Below are 24,252 nucleotides of genomic sequence, written 5' to 3' on the forward strand. Positions count from 1 at the left end.
CGCGGGCTTGAGCCCAGGACCAAGCATGGCTAAACCTCGCTCTGCCCAATAGGGTTAATGTTCAGGAAGGTCTGGTTTGGGTTTAGAAGGATGATATAACTCACGCCAAGTCCTCCACTTTTGGAGATTTGCAGTCCATTCCTCCCCTTACCATGTTCCAGGTAAAGTACTGCACCCCGTTTTCGCGCCGTTGGACCTTTGATAAACTTCCGGATATGATGATCTTGAATCTAAATGCATTATGATTTGTTAGCTAAAATCTGATTTATTTGCAAATCCTATATGGTCCACCCCCGCGAAAACGGGATTGTATCCTGACTGGAATACACCTTGTTCCGTACCCTTTACTATCCGGGTAGTACCCAAAACGAGACGAGTGAGCTAGGTGTTATGGAACGATTGTTCACAATATCGACAGAATTTCGTCGAGCCGCTAAGTGTACATGATATCAGTGGGTGCACATCTAGATTGTAGCCATTCGAACAGCACGAAGCACCGATAGGCTTCTACCTCTTGTGGGTACATCGAAGTCGAGTGCGTCATCGCGTATCCCGTTGATACTATCAACCCAATTATGGAGCAAAACCGACGCTTGACGCAGTCGAGAATTTGCGGAACGCAAGAGGCTCGACTAGCCATTTGCTGTTTGACATGCAGCTTTACCTCGCCATCTCAGTAGCAGCAGCGATCGCACAGGCGTCAGCTGCATCGACTTCAGCTTCACGTAGCGGGCTCAATGGCTGGTATCCCTGTTCCGAGTCCACCTTTGCGGAGGCTGGAGGCTCTGGTAATCAAGACGCAGAGTGCGCAGTCTACTCTGCACCGTTATGTTATCCTGGAGTTTGTACGACCGACTCCACGGTAGACATTTTCGTCAAGAGGGTTGCTGCTGTTGTCGGGACCGAAACAGCGACGAATGTGTGGCTTATGCAAGGCGGTCCGGGAGCTTCATCCACATCTAGTACGTTAGTTATTTACCTGGAAAACCTTCTGATACTGACCTTTATGGTGTTATTTGTTTTGGGACGATTCAGTGGAGTCGGCTATGGTGGAGCTACACGCTCGAATGGATGGGACAGTGAATGTGTACACCATGGACCACCGAGGTACAGGTCGTAGTACCCTGTTGGACTGTGCTGCAGCACAGGCAACTACGACGGGGTCTCCGTGGGGCAGTGGCATTGACACAAGTGAAGTCCCTGCATGCGCTCAAGCTCTGGCAAAGAAATACGGAAATCTGTCGTCGTTCTCCATGACAAGTGCAGCGATGGACATGGCCACGTTCATTTCCGACTACTCGAATGGAGCTGACACTATTGTGTATGCAGTGAGCTACGGTACTGCGTTGGTAGAGCGTCTAATTCATCTGGACCCACCTGAAGTGACGGGGTACGTGCTGGATGGAGTGGCCACGAGTTCCGGATCTTCTAAAGCGTTTGAGTACTTTTCAACGTGGGATTCTGATTTTGGCGACGTTGGCGACGCGTTCTTGGCGCTCTGTGAGACTCAAAGCGAGTGTAGCGATCGATTTGTATCCAACTCGTTGCCTGTCACGCTTCAGAATTTGATCACGCAGTTCGATAATGACCCAACGTCCACATGTGCTGCGCTTGTGAGTGACGTCTACAGTGACATGAGTTTTGAGCCAGTATCGTATACCTTACGACGGGCTCTGGGGTCTCTGCTACAGAGCTCGAACCTGCGCACGCTTCTTCCATCAGTCGTGTACAGACTGACCCGCTGTGCGTCCAACGATATTGCCGTATTGAGGCATTTCTTCACAACTTTGATCAATTATTTGTCCTGGTCCAGCGAAGACGACGCATTTGATTCGAGTTTACTGTACTACCTCATCGTCTTCTCAGAGATGTGGGAGACGCCCGAGCCGTCTATTGGTGAGATGGTTTCGCGCTTTACAGACACACGTGTGTCGAATGGAGGAACGTACGCAGATGTTCCACTTTATTGCGCTTTCTCCAAGGAAAAGTCTCCAGTGTGTGACCAACTCGACGTCGGGACTTACGACTCCAGTGGAATAATCTATGAACGTGATGAATACTGGAACAAAAGCGCCACAATTCCGGCTCAAGCAAGTGTGCTGCTATTGAGCAGCAAACTGGACCCACATACACCTCATAAATATGCTGAGTATTTGCTGGACGCTCTGGATGGTAGTAAGAAAGCGTTAATCACGTTTAAATACGCTACGCATGGAGCGCTATGGACGACGCCTTTGGACGATGAAGACGACGAAAGCGAGACGTGCGGCATGAAGATATTGGTCTCGTATGTAAGCAATAACGGTGACCTAAACGGTCTGGACCAATCCTGTGTCGATGAAGTGCCAGCGCTCGGTCTCACACCTCCGCTTGTCTATCAGTATTTCTTCTTGAGCACAAGTGATTCCTACGACGGAGATTACGACGAACGATTGGCTAAACTCGTAACCGGTTCCAGCTCGAGCTTTGCAGGGGCCGCCACCCCTCTGTCCAAGGGAAATACCAAGTACAAAGCCGCCTTCATTGCATTCCTTGTGCTTTTCTTGGTGACACTGGCACTCGCTGTATATTTCGCGTTTCGGTGGCTCAAACTAAAGCGTGAGAATACGAGGACGAGAGCGACGGATGAACTTCCGGAAGATATTGAGATTTCGACTCCACCAGAGATTGAAGCGGCTTCTCCTGAATTGACGATGGCTTTCTGCACGCAGAGACCAAAGTAAACGGGATAAATTCTGCAATTTTTTTAAAGATTTAGACGAGTTAAAATTGCTCAAACTGGCAAAAAGACGAATACTGAATGAAAAACACTAGAAGAAGCTCGCGTTAGCGTTCTTATGCACATGATAAACTTGAAGCAATTGATAAGTGAAGCAGAAGTTGGTGACCACTGTCGACAGACAAGTGAGCAATGTCGAGGTGGGCAGAGATCTTGTTTGCGGAGTGCTGTGTTGCTTCTACGCAGCAGAGGCCCCAGTTCTAATTGACTGCCTTTTTGCGTAGATAAGAAAGAAATACCTGAACAAAAATCCGGATAATCGAAGAAAACATTTTGAGGTGGATACAGCATAAGCACGAGTATGTCGTTGCTCGAGGGATAAAGGGATGTTGTTTTATAGGCTGATGATTGTGCACTGGTGGTCGTTTTGACAGATATAAGGAGCTACACGACCAGTATCTCAAGCTGTTTAAAGATAAACTGTCGGGTGAGAGGGCTGTTTTCATTGGCAATTGTCGTAATAATTTCAGCTTGTGCTTATATGCGTATCGCTGTGTGCAGAGTTCGTGGAATCCGAAGGAGCGACAATTGAGGAGTTTTTCAAGGAATACAGGGAGATCCATGACGGTCAATACACGGCTCTCTTCGAGGAGCATTCGTATGCCTGGTTCGTCGACCACTTGTTGGTCTACATGGACTACAAGCACTTCTACGGACTCACGGTCAACGAGGCCCGTCAACTTCATCACGCAGTGGCTCAAGCTGAAGTAGCACAGAGCAAAAACGAATTTAAAAAGAGGAATGTAGCCAAGTGAATGAGATACAGGTATTACGAGTGAATCCGACCGAACTGCCGTTTTGGTCCTATTCAATGAGTCACTCACTTACAAATTTCCTACTATCCTGAAAGGGTCACAATCATTTACCAGCAAAAAGTAGTTTGAAACTGCTTTGGGACGACACCGTCTATCTATCGCCATTTGACAGGGAAGCAGTTCATGGAGGCTTCATTTAATGCTGGAAAACTCTGTATTCTGTTGATGACTTATTGGTAAAAAGATAGAGCACGCACACCATTCACTTACGGTTTTCTGTTTCGCCTCACGCTTTTTGGACTCTAAACCCACTTTTAATAACTACCAAAATTAAAAGGCACAGCAAACGAGCTCGTCGAGATCTATCAGATTCCGATGTCTTTTTGCGATTGGAGGTAGAAACGAAAGTTTTTATAAAAACCTGTGGGATGATTTTAACGGTGCACGACTATTTAGGTCACACGACTAACTAGGGTGAACGGTGTACTGTCAGCAGACTCGCCAGAATCCGGTAGTCACCCACTCGAATTGTCGGTACCGGTAGACAAGATCTCGTTATACGCACCGTCGTACGGCTCGTCAGTGCCCAAGATACCGTACATATAATCAGTCGAAATCTTCCAGTTGAATCTCGGCATCTCACCCACACAAGTCTTGTCAAGACGGGCTAGATCTCCGCCATTTTTCACATATGATGCAAGTAACCTCATTCCACAAGTCTCGCTTGACGGATCCTCCTCCACAAGTTGAGTGGATACAATGATCCCATGCGTAGCGTAGTCAAAAGTAATAAGCTCCTTGTTGTCACCTTCCAGCACTTCGAATAGGTACTCGGCATGCTTGTGCGGTGTCTGTGGGTCCAACTTGCCACTTAGAAGCAACACACTCGCTTGTTTTGGAATTACCGCACTTTTGTTCCAGTATTCGTCGCGCTCATATATGATACCTTTTGAAGGGTACCTTTCCGATTTGATTTCGTTGCAAACGGGAGAGGGCTTTTTGGAAAAAGCACAGTACAGCGGACTCAATTTGTAGATTCCGCCGTAATCCCCTTCGTAGAACCCACCATCGGAGACTTCCACGGCTCTAAATCGTTTTTCCATCATTGGCCTTGCAATCGCGGGTGTTTCCCACATTTCCGAGAAAACGATGAGGTAGTACAGCACAGGGATCGGGAAATAAAATGCTTTATTTTACGGAAGAACGATCACCTGCGTAATAGCGACTGCAATACAACAGGAAACAATAATAATAACTTTGCAATACAATGAATATATTGGGCATATGCGTCTCCTCAACGACTGGCGAAATCGATGGCAACACCTCCCCGTAATCTGTGTCCCACAACGATATGTAAGGAAACCGACCCGCCGACGCTCCCGATGTCGTAGCAATGCTATCAAGAACATATCCGGTCACCGTCGGAGTGTCCAAATGCATTAGTCGCTCCACCAAAGCTGTTTCATAACTCACTCCGTACACCGTAGTGTTTTCACCGTTCGTATGTTTGGAGATGAAAGTGGCAACATCGGTGGCAGCACTGGTCATTGAAAACGATGACAAATCTCCGTACATGGAATGTAGCTCCTTTGCGCACGCAGCAACTTTTGTCGGACTCATCTGGTCACCGGGAGAAACCCCGGAAGCAGAAGCCTGCATGGCAGCACAATCTAAGCGAGTACTGCGCCCAGTGCCGCGGTGATCCATCGTGTACACGTTCACTCGAACATGTGCTAGAAGAATACCCAGGACCACCCTGTAGGAGCCAAACATTCGATGCCGCGGCAGGATCACCAGTCGTGGCTGGGAATCGCTTTACAAAAATCTCGACAGTCGAGCTCAACGAATCTGAAGCCTTACATATACCAGGGTGGCACAAGGGCGCGTGGTAGATAACGCACTCAGCGTCCTGACCGCTCGAGCTCCCTGCGTCGGAAAACGTGTAGTCTGAGCACGGCTCCCAATCGTTAGCTTGAGTTTTCGTTGCAGTGGTTTGTCCGAAGAGCATGCACACAGCCACGATGGCCAAACGGTGGAGCTGCATTTCGTATTACGACGAAGTGAAGGCGACGGTGCAATTCTGGAGATAAGGCTCTGATCTCCAACTGTGATGAAAAGTAGATTCCACTTCCGTCTCTACGAATACGACCTAGCGATCGAGTGCTTCTAGGACCTAGAAGCTCCTAGAATCTAGGTACATGTACTGTATAAAGCTACTAAATCTTACAAAGCCTGGCTGGTAAGTTCAACAGGATGGCGGTTTAATTAATAAGGCACGTGCTGCTGCGACCGACTGAGCGCACGTAACATCGACTGCTTTTACAACAGATTGTAAAAGTCGATGCTATGTATGGTCGGTCGAACAGCCCATGGCAAACTTTCGGTTAAGCATACCGGTTGAGCCATACCCGAATGTTTGCGACCCGAAAAAAAGAAGCTGACAAATTCAGATAATATGTGCATTTGAAAGTATTAAATTAATACTTTGATACTATTAATGTTGGAGGTTCCACACATACTCCTGCTCAGCTTCGAATGTTGGATGCCTAGAATACACATTCAATAAAAAGAGTAATTGAGGGTGTACATGTAGTTCTGATAGTCTAGAATTGCCTGTTCTCCAAAACTCAATTCAAGCGTTTTCCAGATGTAATACTCTGCGACTACATGGGTAAAACAGCACTATAATGCCGATACTCTAATCAAAAATACGTTATTAGGAAAAAACCCAAAGTGTTTTTTCTTAAATATTTGGCTTTTCAAAAGCTGATGGTGATACTTTAAGAACGGACGGGGCAAATCAGGTTGGGGGGTTGCCTTATCACAAAGTTTGGGCTAAACATTCATTTTGCTCACCAACGATACGCAGTGGGCTACTATCGGTACCATAAACCGGTGCTCTTGACTCAAGGACCCGTACCCTCAAGACTCTTGAGGGTACGGGTCCGCGACCTATTAATAGGGTGTAGTTAGCCGACTAAGCCGCAGCAACTTCATATTCACAACAATGCGCAGGATCTTCCTTTCGGCTTCAATGGCCATAGAGCGGCCAGTCACAGCAGATCGTCTTGGTTTCACTAAGGTTATTAAAAGGGATCCATACACCCAACAAGTTACATGTATGTTTCGTCTTATAAATAGCCCGTGGAGCTGTCCACAGCAAAACGACAAATCCTACGGTCCAAGGACAGAATAAATAAAGATACATAATTCATCTTCAAGCTGACGGTAAACAATGTGGTCTATGGATAAGGTTAATAGGTAAGAACTAGGCCAACTTCAATCGTGAACGCTCGACAGATCATTTAATAGAGGAATTTATTAACCCCTCTAGCCCCGCGATTTAAGGCAAAAGTTACCCTGTACTATACAGGATAGTGTTTTATCTTGATTTTACTATTTGCGGAGTTTTGCGAAGCTCACAATCCTTACTCCTTATCTACCCTGTTCCGTACAGGTTATCAGTCAATGTACGGGATCGTGTACTCTGTATTAACCAGGATTAACACAATGAAGATGTAGAGAAAATTTCAAAATTCTACATGCATTCACTCAAACGGACTACAATCATTCCTAGTGTAACGCGGTTGACACTTCATACAGCTTTGTATTAGATGCACGCAGTTTCAGTACTGCCTACGTCTCCTGCACTAACCTCTATTTCTGCCTCCCTTGAAGATTCGTTGGCCGAGCTTTCTTCTTCATCGCTGTCATCAATATTTTCTCCAGTGCGGCGCGAGCTTGAGCCGCTTGGTGAGCGCATGCAAATTGTCTTCAATCCAGGGGGTATACGAGCACCAGCGCCCCAAAGGTTGTGCCAAATCTGGCTGCAAGTTGCTGAGTTTATTGATCCCGACGGGTCGTGCTGGCGAACCTTTTGGCATAGGTAAATCTTTCCTCGTGCCCCCGACTGGCGATTAATCCTTTCCTCTGAGCACTCAACGCAGTAAAACGTAGTCTCCCACGGTGTCTTTTCCGGGCGAAGTAATGAACACACTTTGCATCCGTACTGACGTCTTTTGCTCGATTCTTTTCCGGTTTTTTCTCTTGTCGTGCGAAAAATATCCACTTGGCGAGGTGTGTGATGGGCCGGGAGTGTGTAGCGAGGGTGTGTCGACAGCACAACGCTTGTATCAGCCAAAGCTTCGACAGATAGGTCTGATTCGAAGTCGGCAACTCCCACGTTCAGCAATGCGACTTGCATAGATCTCATGAAGTTTGCGTGCGTGGGTGGAGCACGACCTGGGGTTCAATCTTGCTTTGACGTGGCGATGGATGATGTAGGCATTGACTAACGCCATGTCAATGAGTCCGAGAAAGATAGTATGATAGTACTTCTTCATTTTCATCGCTCCCTGTAGTGTACACGATAACAATTGTCAATATGAAACCAAAGTAATGTAGGATACAAATGGTAGTACCTGTATTGAATATCGCTGGAGCCGCAACTGATCTTGTATATCTGCGCCTCCCATGCCTTCTTGGTAGTCCTTGACGAGCTGGGGTGCTGGGATGTCAACAGTGTCAGCACCTGCACGTCTAACCAAACTTACTACACCAGTACCACAGCCCGTGGCAATGAAGTGAACGGGTCGGTTGTCCATCCACGAAACGGCCACCATGCTTGGCTCTACCTTCGACTGTGCAATTCGATACAGCCCTCTCTTTATCTTCTTTGGCCTCTTGGCTTGCCTGTATGGAATCGTGTTGCAATATCCGCGCCGGTTCGTCTGAATGGTGCCCACGTGATAAAGACCCCGTTGTAGGAGAATCGAAGACAGCAGCACGCTCGAGTAGAACCGATCCGTAATGACGAGTCGTTTTTTCGGCAGTCCGTCGAGCACAGCATCAAGGTTGCGAATTACCGCGTTTGGTCCCTGGCTCAGATCAGCACTATCACTCGTCAGCCGCCCTTGATAGATTTCAGCCCTGCACAGGATAACAATCACAACTTGTTAGACGCTAACCTGTAGAATACATAGATTCTCTTTAACATACCTGTAGCAGTAACCCGTTGCAGCGTCGCATGTCAAGTAGCACTTGGTACCCCATGGATGGGGCTTGGCACGAAGGTATTGCCGCATGGGGTTGTACTTGCTCTTCATAAGTATCATATCTTCATCAAATGCAATGCGCTGTCCAACATTCATGCCTAACTTGAACGTCTTATTGATTGTATCGGCAATGGGCTTGATCTTCCAAGTGTTGTATTGTTTTGCAGCGGCGTCGTTATTGTTGCTAAAGTGCATGACCCGCACAATTTCTTCGAAGCGTTTTCTTGACATAAACGTCCGAAGGTGCCTTTTGGTACCGCGCCCTGTGCATCGACTGCCCAGTGTTTTGCTAGCTTCTCGCGATGCGGGCATAATGTTCTTGCACATAGTAGACCAATGAAATGCACCAGTTCATGCGGCTGGATAGGTTTGAATGCGTCTAGCTCCTTCTTCACTTGTTGCAGAGTCTTCATTTTGTAGTCGGGGCGTCTCTCCTTCATGCGGCGCTGGCGAATCATGATCGATTCAATAGCTTGGGACCGGAACTGGCGCTGATAGCGATTGAACTCCTTTGCTATGGATATCCACATCTCCTTGGGGAGAAAGAGGAAGAAGAGTCCTTTCATATTACACCCGAGTGCTTGCGCGATCTCAGTTTGAGCTGCTGTGCAGTTGGTCAGACTTGCCGAAGGCAAATCGAGAGCGCTGCCTGCATTCAGCACACAGTTTTCAAAGTTAGCGGATACTACAGGATAGTACAAAGCGTTTGATCAATGCAAACCTGTACCGTACAGGATTATACTTACTTTCGGCTTCAAAGTATGTTGTCCAGCCCGTCTTCGCATGCTCGCTCAGATCCTCCTTGCTCATTCTGTTAAAGGGCGTACCCACCGACAAATCCACCGCATCTTCTTCATCACTTGTTTCCTCGGGATCACTAGCATCACTTGCAGAACTCTCGCTGGCCGCCTCCGCGTCAGAATAGTAGCCATCCTCCAATACAAAGTCGTCTTCGTCTCCAGACTCAATTCTGTCGTCACCCGTCGATAAATCCACTAGATTTGTCGCTGCGGCTACATGAGTCGGTCTCGGTGGCGTCGATGACGTTGGTTCAATAGTTGGAGCGGTGGACTTCCTGGCTCGTTTTTTTGTAGATGCTGACAATTGCTTGGCCTGAGCCTTAGCCGGTGTCGTGGATGGGGTCGTGGCCGGTGACTTGGGCGGCGTCACTGATGGAGTCCTGGTTGGAGCCTTGGGCGGAGGCGTGGATGGGGTCTTGCCAGGTGACTTGGGCGGCGCCTGGACTGAGGCCGCCGTACGCGATTTGCACGACGTCTTAGCTGGGGCTTTGCGTGGAGGTTTGGCTAGTGCCTTAGCCGGAGACTTGGTCTGAGCCTCCGCTGGTTTGGCCCGGGAGGTTGACTGAGCCTTGGTCGGAGGTTTTGTAGTTGATGCAGCAGGTTCCATGTTCAGCTGCTTCTCAACAGGCGCCGATGCAGATGCGGATCGCTTGGCAGGAGGAACCTCATCATACAAAACTTTTGAATATTAGCCACTAGATTGTAGGTCAGTACCATCCAATCGATATACCTTCCACGGGTAAATGCTTCCATACTTCATCTGGCCCATCGAAGTAGTCGACAAGATGCGTAGCGTTTGGTCTTCTTGACCAGCCTTCTGGCGTGAAGTATCGGTTTTGGCTGGATAGCCCTTTAGGTCGCTCGAAGTGCCATACTAACCTTTTTAGCTTCGTTCAGAGCTTGCCCCAAGTTATTGGCCGGATGTGCTTCCGCTTTGGCATGAGGCCGTTCTTGCTGATGTCCGTCCGATTCGCAAATGGCGCGAAATTTGCGCGCCGCTCGCTCTCCCTAAATCTCGAAAAAGTCGTAGCCACGAATTATTGCCCCGAGGTTAGCAACGTGATTCTAAACTTTATAATTCAGTGGACACTTGAAGTTTGTATGGAAACACTTCCTTTTTTGTAATGAGAAAAATGGCCTTTTTGTTATCCTGTAGAATACAGGATACGAAAATTTATATCCTGTAGAATACAGGCGGCGTGGCTATAGGGGTTAAAGAGGAATCTACACTGTTTACCTAGGATTAGTTAGGGGTGCCTTCCAGATGTTAGACCTTGTCGGTTTGCAGGATGGATCTAATTTGCTGAATGATTTTACTGATTGCACTCCCTTAATTAAGGTACCTGTGAAATACAACGGCGGGAAGGCCATATTGGTCATTCCAACGCAGCGAGAGGCCGACAGAGTGTAGAGCAAGAGTAGTTAGGTGTCTGGAACCTCGCAGGGCTCTTTAAGAGTGTGCAAGTAGATGCCCACGAAGTTGCAATGCTCTATCAGCACTAAGGAAAAGTCATGATTACGACATCTGCTAACTGTAATTTGTTCCTCACCAACCGTAAAAGTCCTCAGCAATTGTGGATCTCGCCAAGCCTCAGTACCCCAATATGGATACAGCCACCAGAAACGAGGTAAAACGATTCTCGCAAAATTGGGGAGCACGGTTTTTGAGGTTTTATTCTTCCTTCGACATAAGTACGATGGCTACGAGCAAAACTCCAATGCAGCGTCAAAGCTGTGCTCCTTCAGTGGCGCTCCTTACTGGTGGAAATTCACGATGTTCTTTCGTAAACACGGCGATCTTCCTGCGTATCTTTTCCAACCATCGTGAAGCACGCGGCGGCGGTCTGGGCTACCAGACGCGGATAACACATCTACACAGTGGCCCAAGCACTTCCGTACAAGGTATTCGACACTTGCTCTGACGTAATGACTACAACGTTGGACCCGCCAGCAGCGGTGAAGCGTGCCGTCGAGAGTTGGGCCGATATCGGTCCTTTCAAGAGAAAGCCCATACAGCCGGAGAGAGCTCCTTCATATTCGATTGGGGCGTTCGTGTTGAATACACCGAAGGAACCAAAACGAAGTTTGGTTATATTTGCCTGGCAGATGAGTATTGCCGGCGCACTGATACCGCCGACAGCTTGTTGCTTCTGTCGCATGGAAAGACGTCGGCCGCCGTGAAACACCTGCGACTAGTTCATTACTTGGAGTCTCCAAAAACAAAGAAGGCGGTGACAACAAAACGAAAGCGGGAAGAAGAGATTGAACACCTTCGCTCGTCTATTTTGTACTCTCGCAATCCTTCCCGTTTAAATCTTCTCCTCGAGACGTTGCGCATTGTTAACCACAATCTACCGCTCCGGATAGGGGAGTACGAAGTATCAAGGCTCAAAGAAGCTCTCGTGGTCAAAGACGAGATGCAGGTCGTCATCACTGCTGAGCTTATCGAAGAATCAATTATCGAGATCTATGTGTCGACAACTAAGGAAGTAATCGAATCTCTCCATTCAAATCGCGAATTGTTTCCTAACTTCACGATGATGGCGGACTTCTGGACATGCAAAACGACGGGCGAGAAATACCTCGGCTTGCGAGTATATCTTATTGATACTACTTGGCAGTTTCTGTCTGTACTTTTGGGAACACGCAAGTTTAACCCCGCCTATGGTGATCGAGATGGCGGGATCAGACGATCTTTTCTGCTGTGGGTGAAGCGCACTTTGGAGTATTTCCAGCTGACCGGTTAGGATCGCTACGGTGCCACCAGCGATAAGGGGTCCGATGTTGTGGGCTTGCTGACCGAGGAGCTCGATTTGCAATGGGAATGGTGCATGGATCATATGGCTCACGCGGCAACGAAGGCTTCCTGTGGAATGAATGACAATGCTACACGCAAAAATCCCGGCATGCGTGATTTAATTGCAAAGCTGACACGGACAACCTACCAAGTTCGGTCTGTTGAGGTTACTGGTGATTGGTTCGAAGCACTGTGCAAAGCCCAGACCGGAACTTCCTCAACGAAGATGTTGAGCTATTCGGCCTCTTGGGTTTTGAGTTTGACAAGCTCCATTAAGCGTGTCTTAGAAAAGTGGCCTGCTTAGGAGTCGTGGTATGCAGAGCGAGCGAAAAAAGCAATTCGAGATAAAAAAAAACACCAGTTGTATTTCCACTGGCAGCTCAAGAAACCAATCTATTCCAGCTCCTATCAATTTTGCAGCCTGTGACAGAGCTAAAACGCGCCTGTCAAGCTGAGTCTGCGACTCAAGTCGAAGCTCTGATGAAGCTATTCAAAATTCGTTTGAACGATCTTAGCCCAGAAAAACCAGTTCGATACTATCTGGCGACAGAGAAGAACCCTCGGTGGATAGATCCCAGTGAGTTGCTGCTACTAGCAAGGTCTACATCTGCTACTACGGGATGCACTTGACGAGCGGTACTTTTGTCGTTACTATGATAACGCCAAGATGACTGAGAGCCTTTTTGTGTTTGAAATGCAACAAAGGTTTCACCCGTTTTACAAAAGTCCAAGATTGAGTCTAAATGCTGTTGTGCTGCTGGTGTGTCGTCAGCACGGCATCGGCACTCGTGACGCGTGTGCTAAGCGAGACAGAGTGAATGAGAAAATTTGCGATAAGCTACTCACTCTTATGAAAGCCGTCGCAGAGCTAATCGATGCTGCTGAACCTCCTTCTCCCACTCCTGTAGCATATTTTAGTGAATTGGAGAATTTATGTGCTCCTCCGCCACGCAGACCACAAGTCATCACCTCAGACCGGATGCACCGACGCAATGCAGAGGAATTAGACCGTTGGATCGACGACTCAATCGCGGTAGTGCGCTCACCGAATGGAGCACCCGAATCTGTGTTGCCATTCTGGCGGAGAATTGAACGTCAAGGTGACTACAAAATTCTATCAAGAGTCGCACGATTGCTGTTCGCTATCCCAGCTTCGTCATTCCAAATAGAGCGCGACTTTAGCGTGAGTGGGAGCATGGTCACCGTGCAACGCACTAGTTTGTCGCAGCACAACATTGATATGTGCTCGTTTCTAAACCGCAATCGCGAGTTTGTTGACCTTCTGCATTGTGAGCCGATTACTATAGGAACGCACCGACAGTATACACCCTCGTGTTTTACGTATCCGCTGGATTTGAATATGGACATGAATATCGACGATTTCGCGGACGAGATGCTGGCCAATTTCATCTCGAACTCTAGTTTGTGTGTCGAAGAGAAAGACTCGACATAGGTACAGTGTTGCTACAATGAACGTGAATTTGTGAAGGAGTATATGGTAGGTCTGCTTGACGAGTCTGTGCGCTTGATCCAGGAGGCAACCCGAACATTTAGGTGTCCAGTTTTTCACAGCAGAGCAACAGCGGCTTTAACTAGGACGTTTCGTGCAGGCCGAACGACGCTGACACCTTCTTCAGTGTGTCGTTCATAGTGACGGGCACTGGTAGCGCGTAGGGTGTAAGGGTGCCGAAGGTGTACATTGAGCCACTGGCAGACGCCGCAATGACAATGCGACGGGACTGGTTGGTTTTGCGAACGTGGAGCAGGATGCCGGTGCGACTATGACGGTAACAGTCGGTGTCCGGGAGAAGCAGCAATGTACTACAGTAGTTTACATTGCGACCCGTCCAAAGTTCATCTTACGAGCCCTGATTGTGAAACGTAGCCAAAGCAAACTTCTCTAAGTTTGCCCATGCACGCGTCTGTCACTTAACTAAAGCTACTTGCACAAAAATATATTGAATTAAGCTGTGATACGTCATCCTAGGCTAACTCGGAACGTGGTCCTCCTGTTGCGTACATCGCGTACCCAACCTGATTGCTAGCACGCTATAAGATAGTCGCAGCATTTCAGCATCCTAACGCCGCTTGCGCATTGATCTGTAACGTTTCGCTGCAGCCTCCGCTCTCTGTGCAGCCTCTTTTTGAACATCAGCTATCACTGCCCGACGGTCCGCGTTTCCGTTTAAGTTTAGTTCACCACGATAGGCAAGATGCAATGCCTGATGGTGCACCCGAGATGGCGATGCGCTGTCCTCATCATTTTGGGAACTCTTAACTTCGGAATGCTGAGGTTTTTTCATTTTTAGCCTCGACCTTCAACTGCGACAGTAAGGCGGGTGCATGCGCCTTGACAAGAGCATCTCGCATTCGCTGCTGGATACTGCGATCTTCTTGGATAAATCTTCGTCTTCTTCATCTCCAACGTCACCCGATCCATCTTTAGTATCGCACACAAGGGTAACGGCGGATGGCCTCGCGAACGAGATCGTGTATCAGCTTCACGCTATTCTCCACCGTTTGATTCGTTTGCTCGGAAATATCGTCTATCCGTACCTCGGTAAGACGTTGGCCGACCTCCCCTACCACGTCATCCTCCACCTTGATATCGCTAATTTCCGTGCACCTTCCTATTTTTGGATGGGCAGTCAGAAGTTGGCGCTGCACAAGCTCCATACGCTTCTCCACTTCTTTTTTCACAAGCTCCTTTATTGTGTTGCAGGCCTCAGCTTCATCTAACATATCACGTATTTCAGGTACACGATCACAATGCTGCTGTAATGTTTCTCGTAGAATTTAGGTCGCATCGGCTTGACGTTGAGCTTGAAGGTTAAGATCATACTGAGTAGATATTAAAGCTTGCTGCACTTGAGCTTCGAAGTGGCGCTTTGATTTCTCAATTTCTTCCAGCACGAAGCTCTTGACAGCGTCATGCGAAGTCCCATCTGAAGTGATCGTGTTTGAAGTAAGCTCCTGTTTCAAATCATCACGCGCTAACTTATAGCCCAGCTCGAACGATCTCTCAAGGTGGTCCTTCATCTGTGTTGTAGATTTTCTTACAATCTGCTACGCCAGTTCGGTTGTCATTACCATAGTACTCGCTTGGTGCGTTGCTATCTTCTCCTCGACAAGTTGGTGGATGTGTGAGGTAAGGACCTGGAAGCCACTGCCAATTTTCGCGTCAACCTGCTGCTCCACTCGAGCGACACCGTCTACCTGAGTGGCAATCATCGACTGCGACTCGCTATGGGCCTCCCGAAGTGCACGAAAAAGCTTGTCCGCCACAGATTTTTCTATCTCCTCTCCGACGTTAGCTTGCATTGTTTTTAGCCGCAAGAATTGCTCGCGAATACCAGCGTGTGTCGCCATCAGCTCTTCGTGAAATCGGCCTGCGATTGTCACTGTTGATTGGTTAGCTGTTTAATGCCGGCATCTGTGGATTCTCAAACAGCAAGCAGAGCGGAACGTTGGGCTTCGCCTTGGCCTTCGAGCTGGATCTGCATAAATGTGTGCCCTTCAGCGAGGGCCTGTGTTTGAGTAAGAAAATACTCTTCAAGCTTAGCCAAATAGTCTTGAGCATGCGGGACAAGTTCGACGGTAGATCGTTCTGCCACCACCTCAGCCACTGCGGTCTCATCGCTATCGTCTACAACGACAAGGGCCGCTTCAGGAATCTCTTGTTGCTGCGCCGTCGCTTGTGCTCTGGCCTGCGCTCGGGTTAGCACCATCTTGTTGATCAGGAGGGTATTTTCTTCTGCGTCATGAAATATTTCAGTAACATCTTTTTAGCCAATAGGATCGGCTGATAATGAGCATGACGAGCAATATTTTTTGTGCTCTCCTGCTAAAGTTTATAGTGAGGTGGATTTGAAAAACCTCAAGAGCATTACTCTTGAGGTTATTCTCCTCCAAAATAAAACTCAAGAAGCGTGTTCAGCATTTGCTCCTGGGACGCTTGGATTTCGCCAGCCTACTGGTGGGCTTCAGCACATGTTTTTCGCGGATAGGCCCACAACTTTCGCAGTGTGGGAAATTTTAAGGACCTCTAAAAAGGTCCTTTAAATTGTGTACGGTACGAATACATCAGGTTAAAAAATTGATATTGATTGGCTAAAAATACATGTCTACAGTGTGCCGAACTTCAAATATAAATAAAGGGCGTAAACGTATCCCAGTGTAATACCGTTGATGAAAGCAGGGATCGGGAAAAAATAACTTTTCGGGCAATAATACGTAAATAGTGGGACAATATGTATTATTGGAGCCAACAGCAAAAAATCAATACAAAAATTGGGCAATAATATCCAATGCAATACCTTAAAAGACTAAGTAAGAAGAGTATAACGAAACAAAGTCAATGAACTGGTGTCTACGTGGGCCAACCATTGTGTATTCTCGCTCTTCTCGACTGCGACTTTGTTTTCAAACCCTTCTCAATCTCACTTCGCTATTTACTAGCATTTCCACAACTCAAGACCAGCAACTTTTCCTTTTGCAGCCCGCTTGCACGACTATGCCCACAAGCGCTGACATTTGTGCTTTCTTCTTCGAAGCGGGAGCCGACTATCGCTACACGTGCAAGATCTGCAATGGAGCTCGCAAGCAGGCCCCCTATACCGGCTATTCCAACCTGCTCTCTCACTTGAGCACCAAACACCCCGACTACTGGTCTGAAATGGCTACATCCCGCCGTGCGGAGAATAGGACGATGGAGCCCTTTGGCTTCGTCTCAGAAGCGGTGGACCATTTGTACAGATGGCTAAGCTGGGTTGTGGTGCGTAACTTGCCTCAAAGTCGGCTTGATACTCGAGGAGGAGATGGGTGGGTTGTGATTTTGAATGTCGACAACGTTCGACGTAGATTCGATACATACAGCAACAATGCAATTGGAAATGACGTTGCCACATATAATTTGTTCCCATAGCGCATCTATTTTATCTAATGACGGCGTATACTATTGAACGAGGTAAAACTACAGCGTACATGTCGATATACTATGCTGCAAATACAAGTAAGCATTTTAATTTCAATAAGGTTTAGCCTTGCTACACCGACCGCTGTACAGCACGAGCAGCAACGGGCAAACATTGAAGCCAACCAGCCTTGCCTTATGGTTTTTTTATTGCGGCAAAAGTGTGGCAATCTGAGCACCGGAAAAACAAAAATTAAGTTTACTGCAAAACCATTACAATACCTAATTCTCTGGAAAAAATGCCGTTCAAAAGTATGATTTAATTGCAGTAAATATATTTAAATTTGTTTTTTTAAGTTTGTAAAATTTGAAATTAATTAACTATTAAAAAGGTTAATTTTAATAATTTCAATACGTCAACGAGCAATTACCAGCTTTTCAGTAAGGGGTTCACCGATGGTGCGTGCTGCGCGCTCGCTGCAGCCTGGGACATCGCTGCCTACCACACTGCTCCCGTCGCTTCTCTACGGTGCATACTTATTAAAAGCGTGTAGAACCATCGCCGTTTGCGAAAATGTCGGTGGACAAGGCTACGTAAGTTCAAGTCCCTGGAGCCCATCACTAACAAGACATTTTAGGTCCTGTTTGTTTCATTTGTCTGTTGTTGTAGCCGAATACGCATCTATTAAATCTCTACACGATCGAAATATAGGAATTATGTTTTTAATGCAATGTTCAGTGCCACTTTGGCTACTTCTGGATTTGTAGGGTCGCAGCCTGTATGTCGACATGCAGCGCTGATCGTATACGTCCAATTGCTTTCGCAACTTTTTCGTCGGGCATTGACAGTGTCAGCGCTTTGAGGTTCCGAATTAGTCCTAGGGCCTTTCCTCGGAGAAACCTCTCGTGGTTGCACGCATGTGGACCGATAATCGTGACCATTGCCGCTCGTAACGACATACTAGCTTCTAAAAGCCTCAAGCCGATGTCGGGCTCGATGCAGATGTGGTTGTCACACCATGCATTTCCACAATACAGCCTGACCTGTCGATACTCTAGGCTAGCCACATCGGCGATGTGTTAGCATGCAAAGGCACGATAGCGCCACCTGCCGTCCAGTACTGTCGCGGCGAATCCGTCCACCCAAAAGGACACGATAGGTCGATCTCTAGTATTCCCAGCTCGGTAAAAGTGCCTGCGAATCGGCTTGCCAGATCGGCTGCCAGGGGAATGTTGGGGAGAGCGCCCGCAACATCGTCGTGGACATTTTCGTTAATCCTGGCAATGTAGTTTCCACGTGAAGGATACGACGAGCTAAAGCGGATGCACCGTCGTAGGTCACCTTCACTGAAGGCTCATGCTGGGATTGGTCATTCACCGAATCACCTTTCGGACAGGATAGGTCGTGTAAAATTCTGGCATCAATGATTAAATTGATGTCGCCCTTTGGTACGGCTCCAAACGGGCTACACGTAACTCCCTTCAGCGCTGGAAAAAGTGATATATCCAAGATCAAGTACCGATTGTCGTCTCGGCCTCTCCTCAAACTCTTAATGACCGCGTTTTGTCCCCGCAAAGCAGAGCCATGGTTCTGTGAGCATAATGCTTGGTGAAGAAAGCCTGTCTTCCGCTTTGGGCGGACTCTTGAAAAATCACAGCTCTATACGTCGATCGTCCAACCACGTGGGTGGATGTGTCGATGATCATGTGGTATACAGGCTGTATACCAATCAAACGTTTGCGCGGGGGCAGTATATTAATCTTATTGATGCAAAGCGTGCAACTAATTTTCCAGCTGCTAGAAAGACTTCTTCATTCGACCGCAGGAAAAATTGTTTGGTGTTCATGGCGGAGTTGGTGGTGGTACCCAAGGTCTTCGAGTGCTGGTTGCCAACTGCGAGCGTGCGTACAGCCAGAAGGGGTGACCTTCCATCTATCACTTGATTACAAGGGAGGGTGATAGTAATGCGTAGGCTAGTAGCTATCGTGTAATACTGTAGACATCCAAGTTTTTTTTAAACTGATATCGCGATATTCTTGAGAAAGTCACGATTGTGTCGAACAGTAAGGAATATTTAATACTCATATCACTAAGTATCAGAATCTGATAGTTGTATCTGATACGTACTACTTTTTGGTTATTTAAAAGGACGACCTTCGTGTCCGGGGTTTCCAGATAAAAAAAAACTCAGAGTTCTGATTCGCCATTTACCATCCAGGTTGTGTTCCAGATCTCATACAGGTTTCTCCAAATCAGAAGGCGTAATTTATTTTGAATATGTATATTTCACTACCAGGTTTTTTTCAGGTGAAAGTATCTGGGCAATACGTATGTGCGGTGCTAAACAAATAATATGGGTGAGCAGAGCTGAATGTCTCGCAGTCAACCAATATGGTCAAAGGTGGTCCGCGTATTGTCCAGGTACATGTATAACACCTGTTCAATTAGCATGTGTCCGACTTGGAAAACAGATGGAATGAACACCACTTCATTGTGTCGGCTGCAAGCTCAGCAGCACCATAAGCTCAAGACTTCATCACACAAACACGGGTAATTTCCAAGTTTTATCCAGGTATCAAACATGTATTGAAAATGTAGAGATCAAAGCCTCTCAGCTTGCGCTGCTTCATCTTCAAAATGGCTTGTAGCAGGACCCAGCGCAGGTTCGTTATGCCAGAAGGTGACGGATCACTTGAGGCTTCATCACTTACACAGCGCCAGAAGAACAGTGACGCAAACACCCCGCAATTGTTGCCATCTTTCTGCTTTGGTTCCGTAACACTCACCCGTTCGTACGTATTACCTTTCAGTGCCTTCACTTTGATGCCACCCGCCAGCTTGTTTAACATCTTCCGGTTTATAACTTCCTTTATCACAATCTTTTGGTGTGTATTCGCCATGTATTCGCGCAGGCTCACCTCAAGACTTGCCCAGGCGTCGTGCTCTTTCTTAAAGGCAGGGACCCCAGCCAAATACTCATCTTCCACATCCGAAAGTGATCGTTTCTTTCCCTTGCCCCCCCCTTTACTCCAGATGCATTTTCCTCAATGTCCTCTTCGTCTTTTTCTTCAGCAGCAGCTGATTATTATTCTTCACTTTCTTCTTCTTCATCATCTTCTTTTTCCCTTTCTTCTTCTGCGGCTCCTTCTTCGGGTTCTTGCTCTTCTATTCCCTCTTTTTTACTTCTGTGTCGGCCTCTTCTGCATCCTTAGCTCATGTAGTAAGAGAAATAACGGGGTCGTCACTCTGGCGCTCGCTCGCGCGGCCGAACGCGCCAGCTTTTTCAGAGCTCGTTCGCGCGCTTTCAAGGTCTGCAACCTGAGTCCCGTTTCGCCGGCGTGCTTCCTCTTCTTCGAGGCGAACCTTCTCCGCCATCTGTGCCTGGATCACGGTTGTCTTGTGGGTCCGTGCCATGGTGAGGGGTGAAGGATGACAGCACTCGCGGGGTCAGGGAGCTGCCGCATGGCTTGTTCTTCCAATCGGTGGTTGTGAGAAAAAATGTGTTTTTCGGAAATAAAAAATAAATCCCATACCTGGGCAAAACCTGTTGTGAAATCGGGATATTGTGCTTTCTACTCAAAACTTGACTGCCTGATTTATTAATCACCCGCGCAGAATGGCCTATGAAATCGTTCATCCTACCATACATCATACGGAAACATTACATGCGACAGGTTTCCACACACTGCAAGCTCAGAGCAGAGCGCATCGGCAACGTTTCCCGTGTCAGCAAGCGGTAATGGATCTCCGATCTAACGTCTCGCCTGGTAGCGCAAGAGGACCCCCACCAGCGGGTGCTGCATCAGCTGATGGTGCACGCTGTGGTGGTCGAACACGTGTATCGCCACATTCGGCCCGTGTATCTCCATATCCTGAGCGTACTCGGACGCCAACGGAGACTTCACCGCCCCACCCAGGTCCAATACGACGGCGTACACCTCCAGACCGAGAAGCACTGCCAGCGACCACGACTAGGGCATACTCAACCCCGGGTCCAGTGTCATCCGCAGCCCAACGAGCGTCACTTCTTGGAGCAGCAAGATCACCTGGTGAATCAGCTCAAGCTCGACCTTCTCCATCCCCTGGTACAGCTAGACAGCCGCGGACTCCACGTTCCACACGACGTCGAACATCACCCCGAGCTACATCTCCTGTTGGTCAACCTGAGCAACAGATACCAGCATCCCAAGCGGACGCTACTTCGCATCAATATCAGCTTGTGGTTCAACCTAAGTTGCAGCTGGTGAGTTTTGACCAATCATTTCTAAGTGTTGATTTTTCAGACTATCCCTCGGTATCCAATTTTCACTGGAATTGACAATAATACCTGTTTAGAAATACCCGGACGCCGTTATAAGATCTCATAACGTGGGTGCATACGAAACGGCATAGTAAGATAGGAGCTACCAGAACATTTAAGGCACAGTTCACATGTCATAAGAAAAGTGTCATAATATTCTTCGACGGTGTACAACATGGCGTGCTGCATCGGTGTTGGCCTGTAGATTAGATTACTTTGATCATATCGAATTATTATTAAAATATTTCTGCTCCCACCACAGCCTCTTCAAAGTTTGTCCTCAGCACTTTCAGATTAATCTGCATGCGCCCGAAGCAGACGAAAGTCGTAGTAGCTTACTCTGTCGCATTAGCAACGAAGACTGCACATTCCATGTATCTTGCTGCCCACTCATTTTACCATTAGTGTCTTTCACATTAATGACATCTTCGCACCTGGTGTGATAGTTTTAACTACATTCGCGTCTACTGAAGCGGCGTTTCAATCCAGAGAGGCTATTACCCTCTGTTTACAGCTCTTGAGAGCAATTTAATGAAAGCTTCAGCGTCCGTGGTGTGTAGTGCAAAGGTCAGATTGGGCTGCACGTACGAGTCCACGTAGGCGTGACGCTGCACTATAAAAAACAAGATTGGACTGCGCGTACGAGTCCACGTGATATTGGTTGAGTATCTGTTTCTCCGCCGTCTCGCCAGACTGTCGCATATGCCGGTGCCGAGATGTCTTAGCTGCATCTACAGCGCACTACTAAATGTGTGCCCCGTGTCCGACTAATAATGGACACTTAACTAAACTGTGCTCGCTTTTGCCGCAAAGATCTGGTCATTGAGAAAGAGTCTAGCTCTAATGTTGCGTGAGCGGTTTGGATAAACAGTTTCTGGCAGGTTATTATACAGAATCATCATCGCATACAAGTTTATCAAGGTAATTTAATTACTTTGCTAAACAAATTTTATCTAGTCAACTTACGTGAATAATATTATTTGTGCAAAGGAAGCTTTCTTATTAGACTGGATATTCAAACCTGTTATGGCAGGGTATACGAAATCGCTGGATAATCACGTCCCCTGGATAAAATCCAGAGCGCTGACCTTACCGGTAATTAAACCGTTTTTTTTAAGGTAGCGTAGTAGCTAAGCCATGATACGGAAATTATTCCTACCGCATGTAAAGCCCTGCAGAAATGGCAACATTCGAGAAGGCCAGCACCGCCATGAAATACACCAGGAATGAATCGTTTTGGTCAAAACTCTTGAATTCGACGCCCTCAGCAGCTTCAAGCACGCATGCGAGGAGATCCACAATTACTTCTGTCCCCATCTGAAGTGCGCCCAACTGTGCAAGTTGGCGATTCTGTTGAGTACTCGTAGCTTCTCTCGTCTTCGTCAATAGGGATGATCCTTCTGAGAGTAAACTGAATTGAAACTGCGGGTGATCTCGGTAGAAAAAGAGAATCGCGTAAGAGCAACCGATAGCAATGTACTCTGCGTACATGTCCGAGTAGATTTCGGCCGCATGCAGTACTCGACGCTTCAGCCGGCGCTCTTCAGCTTCTCTACGAGCTTTACACTGCCGTACCATCTCGTTTCTTGACAAGTGAGCTGTTGTCCCATTTCGCACTAGCTTACAGGAATTTGTTCTAGAAACCGGCAGTACTTGCAGTGGCTTTATTTGAGTCGTGGTCGCCAGTCTAATAGTCGGCGCGTTAACAAAGCTGGACCACCGTCGAGAGATGTCCTGAGGGATTGGAAGTCCTCGAGTCCGCCGCTGGACAATAAATGACTTGACTGCACGAACAACGATTTCGAATCCAGCGAGCAGTACAGACCCAACAACGGAAACATTGGTACTAGACTGTCGAAGCAGCAGCATGCGCACTTGGGTGTCCACAAGGATCGTTGGCGTCGCCACCAGTGTTACCATCACTCTCCTGGACACTGGCTTGCGTGCTGCAATCATCAAAGCTTTGGCAAGCTCTTGTAGTGCCAATTTAAGTGCGATACTGGTGCTAGCAAAGCCTAGCAGCTCCCACTGGCCTTGTAGCGCAACGAACTGACTCATGACGTGGACATATACGATAGAGATCATTGCGAAAAACATGACTGGTAGGTTGCGGGCGTACACTTTCGAGAATCGACGAAGCGACGGCATCCAGAAGTGTCGGTGTCTGGGCTGAAGTCTGGTGAGGTTTATGTCGCTCGAAGGCTCATGGGGATTACATACTTTCAGTACTTGTGCTTGCAAAAGAGCTGAGCCGCGCACAGTCTCCGTTCGGTAAATATACCGCACGAACACGTCAGCGATCGCCATGATGTAAAAGCCCCAGAAGGCCGCAATATACACGCACAGTTTGAGCTGATGCCACGACTCGGATACCTTCGAATACATGACAAAATCTCTCCCGACGACTATAGTCGACGACAGCACGAGATGCGGCATTATGTGCCGCAGTAACTTCATAGTACACTGGAAGATATTCAGCCTACGTGGGCTGCTGCCCCCTTAAACTGTTCGGGCAGCAACTTCGTAGCCATCAAGACCACCATGCACAGAGAAAAGATGCCATAGAACCACGCAATGTTCGCAGCACTAAAGTCTGCGTACGACTGCTGGGCTGGCGGTGATCCAGAGAGCAAGTTCCCCACAGTAAAACAGTAGCCGAACAGCCAACCCACGGCGATACAGAGCAACGAGTTGCGCAGCACTAACACGAGAGTCTCGAGAGCGAGTCTGATGGGCTGCGAAATTGCACTCGGTACGGAACACGGCCATGGTGACAATTGACGAGTCCAGGGCAACATTTTTGCTAAAACGCTCCACTTGAACTCTCTTGAATTGACACAAAATAGCGAAAGTT

At 47.7% G+C, this 24,252-nt stretch overlaps 2 protein-coding genes across 2 annotated transcripts; one reads left to right on the forward strand and one right to left on the reverse strand.

Annotated features, from left to right (window-relative positions):
* Nucleotides 1-737: 737 nt before the first annotated feature.
* PITG_13409 (serine protease family S33, putative) lies at nucleotides 738-2,723 on the forward strand (the record flags this gene model as incomplete). The annotated part of the gene is made up of 2 exons (XM_002899997.1): nucleotides 738-804; nucleotides 1,036-2,723. The coding sequence occupies 2 exons, from the start codon at nucleotides 738-740 to the stop codon at nucleotides 2,721-2,723; spliced, it is 1,755 nt and encodes a 584-aa protein (XP_002900043.1).
* Nucleotides 2,724-22,553: 19,830 nt separating this feature from the next.
* On the reverse strand, nucleotides 22,554-24,196 carry PITG_13411 (uncharacterized protein; the record flags this gene model as incomplete). The annotated part of the gene is made up of 5 exons (XM_002899998.1): nucleotides 22,554-22,765; nucleotides 22,811-22,964; nucleotides 23,106-23,567; nucleotides 23,658-23,877; nucleotides 23,919-24,196. The coding sequence occupies 5 exons, from the start codon at nucleotides 24,194-24,196 to the stop codon at nucleotides 22,554-22,556; spliced, it is 1,326 nt and encodes a 441-aa protein (XP_002900044.1).
* Nucleotides 24,197-24,252: the final 56 nt, after the last annotated feature.

The sequence above is a fragment of the Phytophthora infestans genome, genomic scaffold (genome assembly GCF_000142945.1).
Source record: "Phytophthora infestans T30-4 supercont1.28 genomic scaffold, whole genome shotgun sequence".
Taxonomy (NCBI): domain Eukaryota; phylum Oomycota; class Peronosporomycetes; order Peronosporales; family Peronosporaceae; genus Phytophthora; species Phytophthora infestans.